The 18,117-nt window shown below is 40.5% G+C and overlaps 1 protein-coding gene across 1 annotated transcript in view; it reads left to right on the top strand.

The window, feature by feature from the left end:
- The window catches only part of USH2A (usherin), a gene marked incomplete at both ends in the record, with an annotated part of 645,989 nt that overhangs the window by 326,653 nt on the left and 301,219 nt on the right, over positions 1-18,117 (top strand). The window contains 3 exons of the mRNA XM_080923960.1: positions 1,522-1,681; positions 3,467-3,638; positions 8,133-8,280. Coding sequence (XP_080780086.1) covers positions 1,522-1,681; positions 3,467-3,638; positions 8,133-8,280 — 480 coding nt within the window. The remainder of the gene's footprint in view (positions 1-1,521; positions 1,682-3,466; positions 3,639-8,132; positions 8,281-18,117) is intronic.

Here is an 18,117-nt window from a genome sequence, read left to right as displayed (position 1 = left end):
TCAAGGTGTTTCATCATAGCCATAGCATACCTAAGTATGATCTACATTTTATACAATGTTTTTCCAAATGAAGACTCTTCAGTTCATACTCCTGCACATTTGATGAAGTTGCTCTCATCACTTCTCAAAGTCATACTCTTCTGTGTAGGTTGGTCACCTTCAGTGTCCTTGCCTTATTCCTCTGACCATATTGAATGAGGGTGCTTCCTGTCAGCATGGCACCATTAGATACAATATAGAAGCTAGAAAGAAGCAAGGTTTGGTCAGAAGCACGCTGAGTGTCATCTTGGTGACCTCTTTTTGTTCTGAAACAACATTTGCTACAAAATTACTGGATGCCTTTCTTCTGGTGACCTACATGCTTAACCAATTGATTGTATTTTGCATGAAAATCAGCATGCCTTTCCTAGTTTACTTTTGCTATCAGTATAATGCAAAATCTATTTGCCTGAATTAGGTTGCATTTCATTAATCTTTTAAACATGAAATTGTAATGGTTCAAGGTTAATGAGATTTAAGAATATGTGTTACTTAAATCATGACATATTTCAATGATGTTTCTCAAAATTACTATTTTTAATATTGTGAAAGTACAGATTATATTTAAAGCTTGGAAAACTTGGTGATCCAAATTTTAGAGTATTAAATATTTTTATGTGTAAAGAATTCAGGGCACTTAAGGATGGAGTTGGGGAATTACAAATTTGTGTGTTCTTTCATTAGGGATGTTGTAGTCAGTAGGGAAGTAAACAGGTTTGAAATGCCAAGGAAACTCAAGAGAACGAGAGATTATTCTGGTTAGGGTACTACCCACTTTTCAAGGTTGCCTTTCATACCTAGCTCAACTGTATCTTCATCTTCATCTAGGTCCATGTTCATTGATTCGGTTATATAAACCCAAAGCATATTCTAACATGTCCGACGTTGTATTAGATGCTAAAACCACAACAGGGCTGCAATGTTGTGAGTGTTGTCATCCTGAAGGTGTGAATAAACTCCTCTGGGGTCAGATGAGTGAAAGATAGCTTTTGCCTGTGCCAAGGTCATACTGGGGAGTGTCAGGGACCTCTGACTCAGGAAGATACCTGCGCACTCAACTTAGATGATCTGAAGATCATAAAAAGATCATGACCAGATAGACAGGAGAAAGGAATTTCAAAGGCATTGTTATATTGTATTTGCATTTCAAAAGCCACTCCTGTTGTCTTCAAAATATGTCCTTTACTTTTAACAGTCTTTGAGCTAAGACCAAACCCTGAAAATGATTTACCTGACCATAGACATTCAAGAAAAGAAATTGTTAAGATGAAGCAGTCAGCTGGATGTGAGACTGACTCAGGCCCATGTCACTGCAACCATGCTGTTTACAAGAGAAACCCACTTTATCTCTGCTGACTTTCATAACTGTTGATTCTTGTTCTTCTTTAACAATGTCTAGAAGTCAGGATGTAGAGGGGAAAGTGAACTCTCTGGAAAAGATGTAGTATGAAGAATAAATTCTTTTTGCATCCCTTCCTCCAGACTTAAGAGTATTCACAGCCTACAAGGTTACAGTTGGTGCATGCACACATGCGGGATGCACAAACAGCTCCCAAGTCGTCCTGCACACAGCACAGCTGCCACCAGAGCAAGTGGATCCCCCAGTTTTGGCTATCCTGGATTCTAGGACTGTACACATACAGTAAGTAGAGTTCTTGTGTCTTGTACATGCGGGCTCATGTAAGAATCCCAATGAGTTCATTCAGCAGCGCTTGTGACATCAGACTAATTGTACTGTGATTAAGTGCACAGAAATGATTAGGCCAGTGGTTCTAGGAACCTTTGATTATCACTCTCGTCAACATAATCTCCCTTTTGTCTCTAAGCAATCAGGGCAAGCTAAATGTGTATGCAACTTCTGTGCAGTTGTCAGTAAAAGAAAAATGACCACCTACTTCTCCACTGTCAAGGTCTTTATAGGCAGGGGGGTAGTTTGTAATAAATTGTAATGATTAGAATAATACATGCATCATATGTACGTGCATATATAACTTCGTTTTTTAAAAAAAGATTTATTTTAGTGTGTGTGTGCACCATATATGACTGGTGCCTAAGGAGGCCATGAGAGGCCATCAGATCCCCTGGAACTGGAGTTACTGAGGGTTATGAGCCTCTGCATGACTTCCAGTAGACAGCTTCTTTCCCTTGTAGTTCAAGTCTGAAAGGTATATGACTTTTTAAAATGTTTAGATTTTTTTCTTGATATTAGTGACTTTTGTTCATTGCTCATTTTATGAGGTCTAAGGTGCTAATTTAAATATTAATAGATTTCTCTTAGTGTCAATTTTTTTTTTTGCTTACTCCCAGTTTTCTCATCTGTGACAAAATGTCGACACTGGATAAATTATGTCATTCACTCAAACTGAAGAGCTTTTAGTTCCGTTTGCTGCTGCTGCTGCTGCTGCTGCTGCTGCTGCTCTGAGCCCAAGTTCTCTTACTGGCCCTTAGTTACCTTCAAACAAGCCTTGTTATTTGTTCCCAAAGATTCCACCCTTCTCTGGGTATCTCTCAGCTGCACTGTCTCCAGTCTGCAACCGGCCCTTCTCCTCCCCAGGATGCAGTAACCATCCCCTGAAGTGCCCTTTTCTCCTGCTTCCTCCTGTCCAAACCCTCCATCTGGATGTAAACCTCACAGGCCAGGAAGCCCTGCCGATTCCCTCATCTCTCCTGGGTTTCTCTCTGTATCTACCTGCTCACTCTGTGCTGTCTTCTGGTTAACAAGGACTGCTGTGTCTTGCTCTTTCTCACACTCCTCAGAAGCAATCAGATGTTCTGTGCTTACCAATTTTTGTCTGATATCTTAAGCCCAAGGGGGGGGGGGAACCAATCATACACATTTACCTATTGTTAACTATTTTAAGTTACAATGAGCTATAAAGTTGGCTCACTAAGACCACCTATTGCACAGTCATGAAGACCTGAGTTCAAATCCTCAGAACACACATAGAAACTGGATGTGGTCACACATACCTAGTACCCTAGCACTGGTGGGAGATGCAGGACTGTTCTGTTGCTTGCTGTTCAGCCAGTCTAGCTTCAGGGTCCATGAGAGACCTTGTGTACAGGAGTAAAGAACAAGATGATGGACCAGGAATCCTCACGTCTTACTGTAACCTTGACATGATTAAGTCCTTGCATATGCACAGCACAGACAATAAAGACACACACACACACATGCATACACACACACTTGCAGAATAAATAATTAGAAGGCAAAGTCTGTTACATTTTCTTCAAAAATTCTAAGAATAAGCATCTTAATAACTATGCGTGGTTTTAGAGACAATTACATTTGAGGGGGGGAAAGTAGGGTTTTTTATATATACAGAATTAATTATTATCTGTGTGACCATTAAGTGATCCTATATGTCTCTGTCTAGATAGGAATTAATGATGCTGAAATGCTGTAAATTTTGTTTCTTTCAAGGTGGAAACAACCAAAGCAACTAAATGGAATTCTGGAGAGCTACATATTATATACTTTGAACCCTATGCATAACTCCACAGTGTGGAATATGGTCTATAACAGCACAGAAAGGATACAAGCTCACGTGCTCCGCCACCTTTCCCCTGGGTGTCTATACCTCATCAAGCTGAAAGTAAGTCACCTTAGCTTCTATTGTTTCTCTGCGTCCCTTCCTCCCTCCTTCCCAGATCAAACAAACTTACTAACAAAATACCAGAAGGCCTTATACCATAGTTAATACTGAAAATTCCCCTCACAGCCTAAAGGTACCTTCTATTGACTGATCAGCTACATATTTAGTCTGTGTTTTTTGAAAGGATAAAATAACCATCTGAGTTAGGAGTTTTTCCTAGAAACACGGTGAGATGCTCAGAACTAAATTTCTCTTATTTGGAGGACATTATAATTGTTGAGAGCTTTTCCCAAAATGCTTAGATTAATAAGGTGGTTTCCTGTGGAGCTTGTATTCATTTGAAAAACTCCTCACAGTAGGAATTTAGATCTTATATTTTTAAATGAAGATTCAAATGACCCCAAGATAGGCTTGATTGTTATTTTACTGTGATTCATATTAAACGTCTCCTCAGAAGAACAGTCACTTGATGAAATGCCAGAGTCAACAGTTTAGAGCTTCCTTGGGAAGAAGGTGGCATGTTTAATGCTAAATGGCACTTCTGTATATGAAGGTCTTTTAAAAGACCTTGATATGGCTGTGGAATTTGCACTCCCATTTCCTTTTGCTTTTTGATGAAATATAATCTTTTTTTAAGTTTAATAGCACATCAGAAAATAACTGAATATAAACATGAGGTTGTCCCTATTTGTTTTAAACACCCTCTTCATTTTATACCAATACCTATATGAGGGTATTTGCTTTGATAAATGCCATACAAAATATTCTGCTCTTGATTATGAATAAATTTACATTTATGTAGACACTGTGTACGCATTCATTTTACTTAACATGCTCGTGAATGCTCAAAATATTATACCACGAGAAAATAAACTGCATCCCACTGTTGTTAACTGTCTGCCTTGACAGCAGAAAACAAGAGCAGGCAGACAATGTGAGACCCTGTTCCCTGTGGCCCCATGTGCCTTGCTGCTCAACACAGCATGTGGATTTGGGAAGTGACAGTTCAGGTTACTTTAGTCATGTTACCGAAAAGCCAAGATGCACACGAACTTGATTTTCAAAAGCCAATACTGAAGCCTGTACTGTTTCCAAAATAGCTGTACACACAGAAACCCTGGTCAGTGTCAATTGCTTGGTTGCAACCAAGATTAAATAGACCTTGTTGAAATTTGGCATTTTATCAGGAGATTCAGTGGCATTAAAATGTTTCGTTCCTTAGGCAATTTCTAGGATATACTGGTGCAGTCAATCAAAATGCACTTCAATATCTTAGAGTTTTTAATTTTGTTATAACTTGAAAACTAACTACCAGTGACTTAGTGGTCTGTTCCCTTGAGTTTTAATTCAGGTTTTCCTACTGTGTAAAGTATAAAGCGACACATCAACTTTTTTTTTTTTTCAGGACAAAAAAAATAGGGCATTAAATGTAATTGTTTTTAATGTCTTTTTGAGAGTCCTAAAATTCTGTGATGCTAGAAAGGTAACCCCAAATAATTACAATATGTGTCAGGTCTGGAGTAATGTTGATGTCAGAGGTCACAATGGCATGGATGTCCTTGTGCCTTAACAGTTGTTAAGGAGACAAACTTGCTCATTTTCTTTTCAACTCCACTCCATTTGTCAGGGCAGAACACATCCTCCTGTCTTTTTCAGAAAGTTGTCAACTAAAAGGTTTTTTTTTTTCTGTTTGTTTGTTTTTAACTTAACTCAGCTAAGCAGGAAATTAAACGAAGCACATTTCAGGTTCCTCCCGGTTAATTGATGGATTATTGTATATTTCACAGTCTCAATATAATAACCGGCCCTCAAGGTCATTAGATAAGTGATGGAGAGCAGGTGTTCAACAAAGCATAGTGCCCTTTATGGATTGTTTTAGTGTGTTGACTAAGTGCTTGGAAACAAAACATGCAGACACCAAAGCCCTCCAGTAGCCTTTGAAACAGAAGAAGACCCACTGGGGATTTGAACCCTTGGGATGCACATTGAGAGCAGAGCCACTCCATGTCACTCCACTTAGTGCTTTTGTTAGGCTGGGTTATAAGCCCCCAATGCAGAAAAATCACATCTTCTGGACTCCTACCTGCTGAAAGAGAAGTTGCTGCAGAGACAGCTCCTGAGGGAATGAATGAATGACTAGCACCTGCAGTCACTCCAGAAAGACTCTGAGACTCTAAATAGTGCCACCTGATTTCCTTGAGAATGTTGGTATTGGAGATGCACCCTTCCAAGGCCTGCACTTCTTGAACACAGTGACATTTTGTGTTGAAGTTTGGTAGGCCTTCATGGTTCATAATAAATACTCTAAGTTAACAGTTACAGGAAGACAGGATTAATACAGACAGAGGCTATTCTTTGAAAATACTGTCACCTGGTGAATGTCAAATAATGGGAATGGTTAGGTCAACTTTGTGTGTGTGTGTGTGGGGGGGGGGTATGTGTGTGTGCTCGCACATGCATGTACGGGTGTGTGTGATATGTACATGATTGTGTCTGTGTATTAAAATAGCAGCAAGCATATGTGCATGTGTGTGATCCCAATGATCAGTTACATCTCTCTCTCTCTCTCTCTCTCTCTCTCTCTCTCTCTCTGGACTTGATCTTTTAAAATAGAATCTTTCTTGGTAGAAAACCTCAGGGCTCACCTAGTGTCTGAACTGTACAGCAATAGCTCCAGGGATCCTCCCCAAAGCACTACGGTTCCACATGCACACCACAAAGCCTACTGCTGGAGATCTGAACTCAGGACCTCATGCTTGCATAGTGGGCACATTATCAGATCTTCTCTCCCCCTAAGCCTCAGGCTTCACTTCTCCGGGCAAAGACCAGATAAAGCAATTGTGAGGGTTTTTGTTTTATGGCTTGGGGTTTTTTGTTTGTTTGTTTGTTTGTTTGTTTTGGGTTTTTTTTTGTTTTTGTTTTTCCTTCATGCTTCATGCTTTAAAATATCCTGTAGTCCTTTGGGACCTGCTTATCTGAAAACAAAATACTAGGGGAAAAAAAGAATGTTTTCTTTAGTAGTTCCTAACAGTTATTATTCCAAAAACTGTCACTGTAATTGGATTACATACACATTTTATCGTACCAAACAAAGGCTGTTTGGATCAGAAGTTACTGGGCTGTTGGGGACGGCAGCGCAACACTGGGAAGTTCGTTTTCAAGGGCCCATGACTGACTGAAAGCTGTAGGAAACAGGTCGAAGCAGCTTACTACTCGAAGTCTTTCACAGCCCTTTCTGTTTGATGAAGACGTCTTCAAGGGGAGCGGTTATTTCTTTTCCTCAGTCAGAATTTCAATCAGCATTGGACCGGTCAGATGGGATTTTAGGAAGAGTCTTCTAAAAGCCCAGACTGAGGTCAAGCTGAAGGGCCTTCCGTTGGGCAGGGTCTGCTCTTGGCTCAGCAATTGCTTCTGCCGTGTTTCGCTGGTCAGAAGGAGTCTCTCATTCACTCCACGGTGCTGCTTTGTCAAGCCACCAGTTTGGACATTTCAGATGACAGTCTGGGAAACAGCCCTCCCAAAGAGGACATTCTATTTACTTTAGGAAGCATCATAAAATTCTCAAAAGAGAGCCAATTTTGGTTTATGCTCCCTTTAAATAAACACAACTGTATGTGCCACGTAGCACCGAGTTTCTCTGGAGAGAGGTAACACGGGAAAGTCCTGCAACAGGAACACAAATGAGAGAGAAAATGGTAGCAATCAGAATGAAACCTCACTTCGAGATCAGTTTAACAAGCATATGCTGCCACATGCTTTGATCTGAGGAATAAAAATCTGAAGCTGCAAGTGAACATACTCCCTCTCTGAGAAACAGGGTGGCCTTCCAACATGCTTCCTTTGCTAGCTCAGAGACCACACATGGCCCACTTCCTGGATAATTTCTGAGACTTGTAGCATATAGGTTACATACTTGTGTTCCCGGTTCCTTTTTAAATGTTCTGGCAGCTGGTTCTTGGGTCAGAAGTGGCTTCTTACAGCAAGAAGACAGATCCTCTGACTGAACCTGGAGCTTACACTTTTCTCACACTGGCTGGCCAGGGAGCCCCAGTGATCCATCTGCTCCGAGTGCTGGGGATACAGGAGAAGTTTGCCATGCTTGTCTGGAATCCGGACTCAGGTCCTGATGCTTTCGGTACAGACGCTTATCTCATAAAGCCTAGAACTCAGAGTCACCTGGTGAGTTTTGAAAGGGTCCTTGCACTTGTATGAAGCTGCTTACTGCTCTGTGTATGCCCTGTATCTCTAGACTATAACTTAGGCTGCCCCCCCCCCCCCGGTCATTTTGTGTTTATTCAAAGATTAACTCTCCAGTCTTAAAAAAGCAAATCTAATTAAATGTTGTCCTTCATCACGGAAACCAACAGAATTGGGGGCAGCAGAGGGAATCTTATTTTAGTGGAATCCAGGACTCCTCCTATGAGTTGTGGATCTTCGCCATTCATCTGAACTTTGAGAGCCGGAACTGAAGTGTGTTTCTCTGTGCCGGCTTAGGTGTGTACCGGTGGGGGCTGCACCACAAGTGACCCCAGCCGGGCCCTAATGGATGAGATGGTACCAGAAGGTGTACCAGCCCCCAGAGCCCACTCCTACTCACCAGACTCCTTTAACATCTCCTGGACAGAGCCCGAGTATCCGAATGGTGAGTGAACTCTTTTAGCCTGAAGTTAAAAACATGATTAGCAAAAGTAAATTAATATTCTAAATGGCAGCTTATATGTGGTACTTAATTTTTAATGATCATTTTAGCACATAAAAATACCTGAGATGCTTTTCCTGTACTTAGGGAGAGTGAGCTTTTTAGGCTAGCATGCAGTTTTGGTGGCTCAAAAGTGCTCCCTCTTGATGGCTCTTGTGTACTGCATGTCATTGTTTAGAGAGAGCTGGGAGAGAGGACAGGGACAAACGGAGACTCTGGGAGAATGTAGCTTTGAGAGTGACATTGTCTTCAGTGACTTTCGCTTTTCAGCGGCCATGAGTTCTTCCTGGGAGAAGTAAAGAGGCAGGGAGTCCATGTACACAGTGTGTTTCAAACACTTCTGAGTTAATGAGTTTATTTTAAAAGAGGCTACTCGGAACTCATATTCCTTGGAATGCTGTTTATAAATATTTCAACACGGAGATTTAAACAATGCATGCATTAAACATGCATATACTTAACTTAAGGTGCACTGTGTTCCTATGTGATGTATGTGTCCTTGTGCTGTTTAGGGAGTTAAGAGCTATCCAGTTCAACACCATGAAAACAAAGCCTCATTATAAAGACATTCAATAGGCTTTCTCAGACACCAATCTATTTATCCAGTTATTGGAGATATCGTTAAGATCTGCTAAACATAGAATTTCCGTTTAACTGTGGCAGAAGGAACAGGCTACCAAACCATATCCCTCTTTGTGACAAATATCAAAATATATTAAAGTTGTATCGTAAAATGGCTCATTGCTAGAAACAGAAGTGGCTTGTGCAAGCGTAACCAGAAAGAATAAAGCAAAACCTTGTAGTTTTACTAGATTGCCTCGTGTTTACTATGGATTAATTATCATTTCCTCTTTACTAAACGTTTAGCAAGTGCAATGGTCGTATTTGACGTAATGGGAAGAGGTATGGTAATTAGGCTGAGAGATTTTCCTTTACCATGGAGGCTACTCCTGTGTGGTTTCAACTTTCTTAGTCAAAATAAATGATGTCTACGGGATACTATATTAAGCAGCCAAAATCCTTGTCACACTTCAGACTCCACAAAGAAATCTGTCTAGTCTGTAGGTGTCAGGGAAATGTTACTGATTTGTTCTGATTGAATGGCTGCTAACCAGCTACCTGGTTTGCCTAGAACAGGGCCGTCTGCCCAGTCTGGTAGCTGTCACTCAAATGTCTTCTGCCCTGTGCTCCTGGTTTGCCGGCTCTTGTTGGTTTGTTTGTTTGTTTGTTTTTTGAGGTTCTTTACTTTGTATTCTGTGCATGTGAAAAGTGTTTGTTAAATATAGCCAATGATGGAGAAATAAGGAATGTTCGGATAACGCTTTTATGATGGCATAATGTGTTTAAGTGCAACAGAACTTTCTACACTTTCATAGTGGGGCAACGGTGAAAGGGGTTGTAGAGATTTCTCAGCGGTCAGCATCACGACTGTCCTTATAGAGGACCCTATAGGTCAGCCACACTGTCCTTTCTTGAGCTAACGCATCCCCACTATTCTTGACCACATGGTCTTTCAATTCCTTCCTCGTGGTACCTATATCATTTGACCTGGACTTCACGCTATTTTAGTATCTGTCCCGCACTCCTGCAGATAAGCAAATCCATGAGTCATAACTTTATTTTCAGTAGAAAGCCTGAATCCTGGTATCTTGTTAAGAGTCCAAACGTGGTTTATGCATTTGTAACTTTGTAAAGACTGCCCTTTGTTTCAAATGGTGCCGGGTGCTATTTCTCAAACTTGCCTGCTGTAACTTTGTTGGTAACACTAATGGAAGAATTTGGTTCCCAGGCTCCACCTCAGCAGTTTGACAATGGCAGAGAGGATGCTGGGAAACATTAATAAACTTACCCAGCTGAGATTCTTCCTCTCGGCACTGCCTTAGTTACTTGTGACTTTGTTTAGACACAAACCTCAGGAAAGCTGATTGCAGGTAGAAGGCTTTATTTTGGATCACAGCTTCAGGGACTAGTTCTTCATGGCAGCCAATGGTCATGGCAGCGAAAGCTTGAGGCAGCTGGAGGTGAATGACCACACTCAGCTCCATTTCTCTTTGGATCTAGTCTGGGACTCTGGCTCGTGGAAAAATGCCGCGCACGATTAGGGTGATTGGTCATGTGTCAATTAATACAATCTTGATCTTCTCTCCCGGGCACGCCCAAAGGCTACACTGATCTACTTAAATCCTCATAGCCCAGAGGCTCTTCATATAGGTGACTCCAGACTCCATCACACAACAATGAAAATGAGCCACCCCAGGCCCCGAAACTGTCCCATCTGAAACCCAGCATGCCCACATTGGATTTTCATCCTGTCCCCTGTCTCCCATCCTGCTTTTTCTTTTATATCGCACTCCGCCCATTGACACTGCCTGCTTTTACTAGCCCCAAACCTTGGCCTTTACTCATGATCGCACTTGACTTCATTGTATCCTTTGATTTCTCTTGCAGGGAAGTCAAAATGGACTCGAGGCATCTAGTTATATGCACAGTCAAGAGCAGAGCTCATAAATGCATGATGCTTGTTAAGTGTGAGGCTCTCTCTTTTTTATTCAATCCAGGACCTGGCTCACTAAATAACATCACCCACATTCTAGGTGGATCTTCCCACATTAATTAACCCAATTAAGAAAATCCCCACAGACCTGCCCACTGGCCAATACCATCTATACAATTCCTCAATGAATTCATTTTCATAATTGACCAAGATTAAGTTGACAATTAAAACTAGCCAAAACACATGTCAAAATAGTTGTACCCCTGTAAGAATTTAACAGTCTGAGACTGCTTGTTTCTTACACGGAGTACCATGAAGATGAGAATGCTAACAGGATCTTAAAGCAGAAGCTTTGGAAGAAAGGAGGCATAACTAGCCTCCTTATACAATCCAAGACTCTACCTAGGGAATGGTGTCACCCACAATGGGCTGCTCCCTTATACATCATTTAATAGTCAAAACGAACATCCACAAGAGATGCCCACGGGCCACTCCAATCAGGGCAATCCCTCAGCTAAGACCCTCTTCTCTGGTGACTCCAGACTGTGTCAAGTTGACAGTTAAAGCTAAGTGTGATTGTATTTTAATTCCAAAAATTAGCCCATGAAATTTATAATATCCCTGTGTACAGATGTAGAAAATTGGATTAATAAGAATTAAACAATTTAATTATTCAAAGTTGAGACAGCTAATTAAGAAGAAATGTAGTATGAAAAAAAATCTGTAAATGGCAGAAACTCATGATTTTTTCCTAAGTCTGCCTTGAGCTTTTGCAGACTTGTCCTTAGCATAAGGTTCCAACCAGACCTATACAAATAACAGGAAAAGTTTTACTCACTCACTCTTAACCTCCTACAGGCAAACCTTAAATGCTTACATATCTGTTGTAATGTTTTTTTCTGAATTAAAGAAATAACTGTGTATTTTCTTAAAGTTTCATTCAGAAACAGCTATTTTCCATAACCAAATATAATTGTATTTTTCTTGCTGTGAGTGCTCCGTTTTAATAGGTGCAGTGGATTCCAGAATTCAGTGAGCCACTTAGGGAGAATGCTTGACAGTTTGGAACAAACCTTGGTTAACTTTTATGAAACACCTCCCATCAATTTGTCAGATAGAATTTCCCAAGCACAGCCTTTTTTAGATTCTGTCGATGCCATTTTTAGGCAAGCATAACAGTAATAAGGCATCTTCCACAGTGTGGGAGCTTCTAGCTCTCTTTCTTTTTAATTGAAGGATCAAGTATTCACACAGGGAGGTATCTGCCACACTCAATAAGTATCTAAACCTTGGGGGCAGCATGCAGTTGATGTTCTTATTGCTAAGCCTTACTGACAAAAAAATAAAAAATAAACAAACAAGTAGGTTTGGAGCATCGATATTCGCTGCGTGTGTTATTTTTATGGCATATGGACACAATGTTGTTTAATTTCTATAGTAAACATAATTCTTCAATGTAAATAGAGATACCTTGTATTAAATTTACATTGGGTTGTATTGAATTTCCTTGCTTACATATGACAACCCATTGAGCACCCTAGGAAATACAACTTGACACGGCATGATGAAGAGGCAGGAAGATCTATACCCCAGTGGGTATGCTTTACTGGCAATTATGATTCTGCTTGCCTGCTAAATTAAACACCTTAAAAATTCTATCATCGTGGAGACAGATGACAAACTCCAAAGTGCCTTACATTAGCCAGCCAATGAAAAATAAGTATTCGTTTTGCAAGTTTTCATTGAAGAACAGTGTGTGGAACTGGATTAAATAACTGAGTTTGTTTCTCTCTCCCTCCCTCTCACCCTCCCTCTCTCCCTGCCTCCTTCCCTACCTCTCTTCTTCTCTCCCTCCTTTCCTCTCTCTCCCTATTTTATATTTCCTCTCTCTTTCTCTCTGTATAAATGCACACACACACACACACACACACACACACACACACACACACATATACACACAAAATACAGTTTTTCTGTGTGTGGACATCTTAGTACCCAAAAGATTAAACAAGGAAAGGCACAGAGAAGCTGATGAAAGTGACAGTGGTATGCTCCTATTCTTTTGGCTTTCAATGTACACACCCTTCTCTTCTCTCCTCTATCTCTTCCATGCAGTGGGGAAAATGGGTAGACAGAATCCTCTGACCTAGGATGGATGCTGCGTATCCTATCGGGTCCAGATGTGGGAGGAACAAACTGTAGCCAAGATACCTTTTAGCTCTAGCTCTAAGATACTCACCATGTTACTAAGATTTATCTCAGACATGGTAACATTCTGTCTGTGAAGTGGGTGAGCCTCACTGGCATGTCCACATACTTGCCCTCACTACGACATGGTCTTACCCACGTGATAGTAACAAAAGAAGGGACTAATGGAACCGGAGTTTCCGGATACTGCCCTGGCACCTTCCTGTTGGGCTCTGAACTCCAGGGCTGTGTTCCCCCACACAATGCCATGCTATGTCTAATAACCTTTCTTACAATGCCAGATCTTCCTTCAAATTCAGACACCTGGTATAATTCTTTCTTCTTATAGATAGAAGTAGATCTATTGACCCCTTGCTCATGGTTAGGTTGGACTACAGGGAAGGGATGGCTCACAACCAGCTTTCTCCCTCCTTCAGCCTCCACTCTCATCTCTGAAAATGATCTCTTAGCTGAAATTACCGCAGCTGTCCACTGACTAAGTTGCCTATTGTTGAAAGGTTGATTCTTAAACCTCATTCCATTGACCTTTACAGTCTTTGTGGGACAGAGAAGAATGGCAGTGGCAGAAAGACATTTCATCAGCTTTCTCTCATTCTGGGAACAGTAACCTAAATAAATAAATAAATAAATAAATAAATAAATAAATATTGACAAATTTCTCTCTATTAAACTTTGTTAGGGTACATCTACATCTTAAAAACAACGAAGGAGCCACACTAGAAGCTTCCGAAGGCAGAACCTTGCGCTGTTCTGTGAAATTTGCATGTTAAGCAGCTTACTGACATCCCAGAGAAAGCTTTTCGCTTCTTATGGAATGTCTATTATTTATAGTCAAATAATGGCCCATGATGCTTTCCCTCCTGATGGAACAGTATCCGGTGTGAGGCGTGGCTATGAGATCATTCCTCAGAAGAGTGCCATTTCTTCACCCAGGCCAGACTTGCTTAGTTCCTGCCTCCTCACCTGTCACCACGAGTTTTCTTTCTATCCCACAGGAAGTTCCTTCGACAGACTCCATACACACTCACTAGACCTTCCCTGTCTTCTTGGTTGTATTATCAAGGTTGCGAAGTCAGAAATCAAGACTATTATGCTTTATCTAAATGTTCCCCACACATAGATCAATGCCTGCCACACAAGAGGTGTTCCATCCATAGCTTCTGACCAGCAAGAGCACTGCACAAAACAATACAAAATCCTGTATAGTTTTAAACATAAGGATTAATTCAGTATTCCATTTTTTGTTGTTGTTCTTTCTGAGCTTCATCAAGGGAGGAAGGGAGGGAAAGAAGGAGGAAAGGAGGAAGGGAGGATCTAGCATGCAGATACAAGATCTTGGATGTGAGCACCACCAGAGGAAAAGGGCGAGCTGGTAATCAGAACATAGAGCTCTCTTGAGATGTTGACAGACTTCTCTTAACTTGAGTTATGATTATATAACCTAAAATATTTAACGCCTTTCTTTCTCCTAGGAAAAAATATTACAAGCCCTCCTGAAATGTGTTGTTTCCTTATTCTGGTTTTTGTTTCAACTGGTTATTCCATATTCTGAGGGGAACAAATAGCTCTAACATTTTTTGTCAATACATTTTTTTCTGCCTCCCCTTCCCTTACCTCCACTTGATCCTACAAGTAATTGTGGGTTATTTTTTTCCATCCCTTGAACTTGCCCAAGTCAGTACAAGTAAAGAAAAGCATCAGTGATTCTCCCGAACACTTAAGGTCTAACCTCCCTTTGAATGATTGTTTAAGGCCGCCCTTTGACAATGGCAGTGAGAAGAAAGTAGGGATAGACATAAGATGACATCATGCTCTCTTGCTCCTTTGCAGTGGGACCTAACCGCAGGGACTCTGGGGTCGTCATCCCGAGTTACAGGTCTATGTAGCTGGTCTTTGATGGAATATACAAATGAACCCAGTGCAGCCCTACTGGAGCCTCTGCCGAAAGGAGAGTCGGCCATGCTGCAATTGTCACCTGCTGTTACTGCTTAACTGGACCATTAGTTTGGTGTCTACTTTTTTGCTACACTTGCCGTTTTTGTATGTCCTGATGGGCTCTTTATTCAAACATACCAGCATTTAATTATCTTCTTACTTATATAAGAATGGGTTCCATTTCTTATCTTCCTGCCCTTTGAAGTAAAAATACTATCATATAGGCAATGGACCTTCAATTAATGCTAATGTTTTCAGTGGGACATTTTGATAACATTTAGGATCATAATAACATGTTCAGATGTAGGAAATTACTACAACCAAAAGCAGTGTCAATAGCAGGACACTGTTGTTTTGTGTTGGGCTCTACACCTGCAGGGATGCTCACTAGTTGTGTGTCCCTCGCTTGTCTTCCTAACAATACTGATAGCAGTTCTGATGTCTGAGAGTTGTCAGTATCAAAGGGCATAATCCACACACACTTCATGTCTGCCCCGGAATAGGTCACTGCTTCTATGTGTTGCTTTAAGTAGTTTTTACACAATTAAATTTGTTCTTTGGTAATCATACATGAGTATAATGCATTTTGGTTACTCTCATATCTAACCTATCTTATCTCCATAAAATTCCCACTTCGATGTCTTTCCCTAAGATGCATGTCTTATTGTTTGTTCTGTGGCTCACCAAGTCTCACCAATGCTTCCATTGCTGTGACTAAGGGTTTGAAACTACTCAGTGGATTCTGGTGGGCTCTCTAGGTGTCTATGTTGGGTTTGGTTGGTTGGTTAGTTGGTTGGTTGGTTGGTTGGTTAGTTGGTTAGTTGGTTGGTTGGTTGGTTGGTTGGTTGGTTTTGTCTTTTTAACTACTCGATGTTTTAAAGAATAGCCTTCAGATTTCTCCAAAACCATTTGTACATAGCCAGCATTCTAGCTAAAGAAGGAAAACATATCTTTAGCTCGAGTTTAGAACATCTACTGCATCATATGAGAACTTCTCGCTCAGTTTGGAAACCTAAAATCAAAGAAATCTAAATTACTGTGCTAATATCTTTTTCATTTATTGTTTCATATAACCATACCTTTAAACTTAGGTTTACAGTGGCTCTTACTTTATTAATGTTATTTTTATCAAAAAGCCTGCTACTAAAAACAGGTATAAAATTTGCTTATATAACTCAATACAGACTAGAATGTTCTGGTAAGAAAGCCTTCCTATGCTTCTATAAGCAACCTACATGAAGCTTAGTCATTAAAAAAGTAGATACGAAATTAGAAGAAGAATTAGGTGAATTGGAAGGTAGACAAAAAGGGAGAAACAGGAATTTATTTTAAAAGTATGTGAAAAGTCATAATGAAAACTTTATCATATAATTAGCACGTGATAATAAAAAATTTGAAAATTGAGGACATTTCTCTCTAAAAAAATGTTCTTTCCAAATTATATTTCTTATTGTCAATGGACTTAATAAATTTACCAAAAACCTATATTTAAACCATAATTCAAAGCATAACAGTGCATGACCTAGCACAGCTGATGGGAGGAAATCCCTAAGCTTGCCTCAGTAACTGTGGGGGGGGGAACATTTAAATAAAGTAAATCTAAATCACAACAGCATCTCACTTGGTCCTGATTTTGAAGCTTGGTATTTTGTTGGTAAGATTTGGACCACAAACCTGAATATGGAGATACACAAATACTGTGAACCTGATCCCCCCCCCCCAAAGACTGGCTTACATAGCCCAAGTTCCTATTTTGAGACAGGACAATGGCTTGTTTCTGTTACTTTGGGCAGGCATGACAGATCACTGATTGCATAAAGCATGACCAGAGAGCCATTTGTAACCTCTCCCTCCCTGGCTGTAGTGTATAGAATAGCTTATGACACATGAAGACAACTAAGTGGCCATTATCCCAAAGTATTCTATGATGATGTTAAAATAGCCCAGGTGACCATGGAATGAAATAAAATGTGAAATGGATTCAATGGGTAGAGAAAATAGAGAGGATGTCAGGAAGGATTTAAATGACTAATAGGGAAACCTAAACACAGTGTACACCGTGCTACAATCCTCTTTCAGCCTTTCCTGCATGTGCTGTCAGGTATGGTTTGTCTCTAGAACACAGGTAATTCATGTGTGTGTGTGTGTGTGTGTGTGTGTGGGTGGGTGGGTGGGTGGTTGAGAGAGAGAGAGAGAGAGAGACAGAGAGAGAGAGAGAGAGAGAGAGAGAGAGAGAGAGAGAGAGAGAGAGAATATATGTGTGAATGTGCAGGATCATTTTTACACTGAAGTTAGACGAAAATTCACCCACTCCATGTCACTCCTGGATGCTAAGATTCCTGCATAGTTGAATTAACTGTCAAAACGCCCGATCTTTCTTCCAGCTCATCTGCCTCATTCTCATCTTTGTGGAGGCCCTGCTCTCAACATATGTCATAGCTACCAGGTTTCTTGGCATAGATTTCGGAAAGTTGATTTGTTGGAATCAGGTAGACAAAAGAAGAAGAAGAAGAAGAAGAAGAAGAAGAAGAAGAAGAAGAAGAAGAAGAAGAAGAAGAAGAAGAAGAAGAAGAAGAAGAAGAAGAAGCCTGCCGACCATAGATGAGTTGTCACTGAAGTAGATAGAGAACTCAAAAAAAAAAAAAAAAAATAGCCGAAAATTCATAAGATGAGACTAGAAAATTATGCTTAAAGCAAAAGCTTGGGAGTACACCCCCCACCCCCCAGGTATCACTCAATTAAAGAACAGATTTTTCCGCTGACCACAGCTATAGCTTAACTCTTCACAAAATGACTCGTGTATACCCTTTGTGATAGAACGGGTGAGTGCTTAAAATTTCCTCCTAAAACCTTCTTCAAAAATGCTTAGGATTTTAAAGTTTGTGCCTAAGGAATTTCAATCGCTTATATCCACAGTTTATGTCTTATTTCCCAGCATGAGAGATAAAAGAGCTACTACTGTGCATAGTTTCCCAGTGCAGGAGAAACTCTCTCTGTTCTGCAGTTGAGAAAAGGGGGCTGTTGGTCTCGTATTTTCTACTTCTGTTGAACTCAGGCAGGGTCTTAGCTTCTCTTTAAGAAGACAAGAGATTACCTGAAGAGCCTAGGGATTAAATGGTTGTTTCCCATGGTTTCGAACGCAC

Source organism: Micromys minutus (assembly GCF_963924665.1).
Source record: "Micromys minutus genome assembly, chromosome: 1".
NCBI lineage: Eukaryota > Metazoa > Chordata > Mammalia > Rodentia > Muridae > Micromys > Micromys minutus.
The sequence above is the reverse complement of the archived record's forward strand: the minus strand, read 5'-3'. Positions and strand labels throughout refer to the sequence as shown.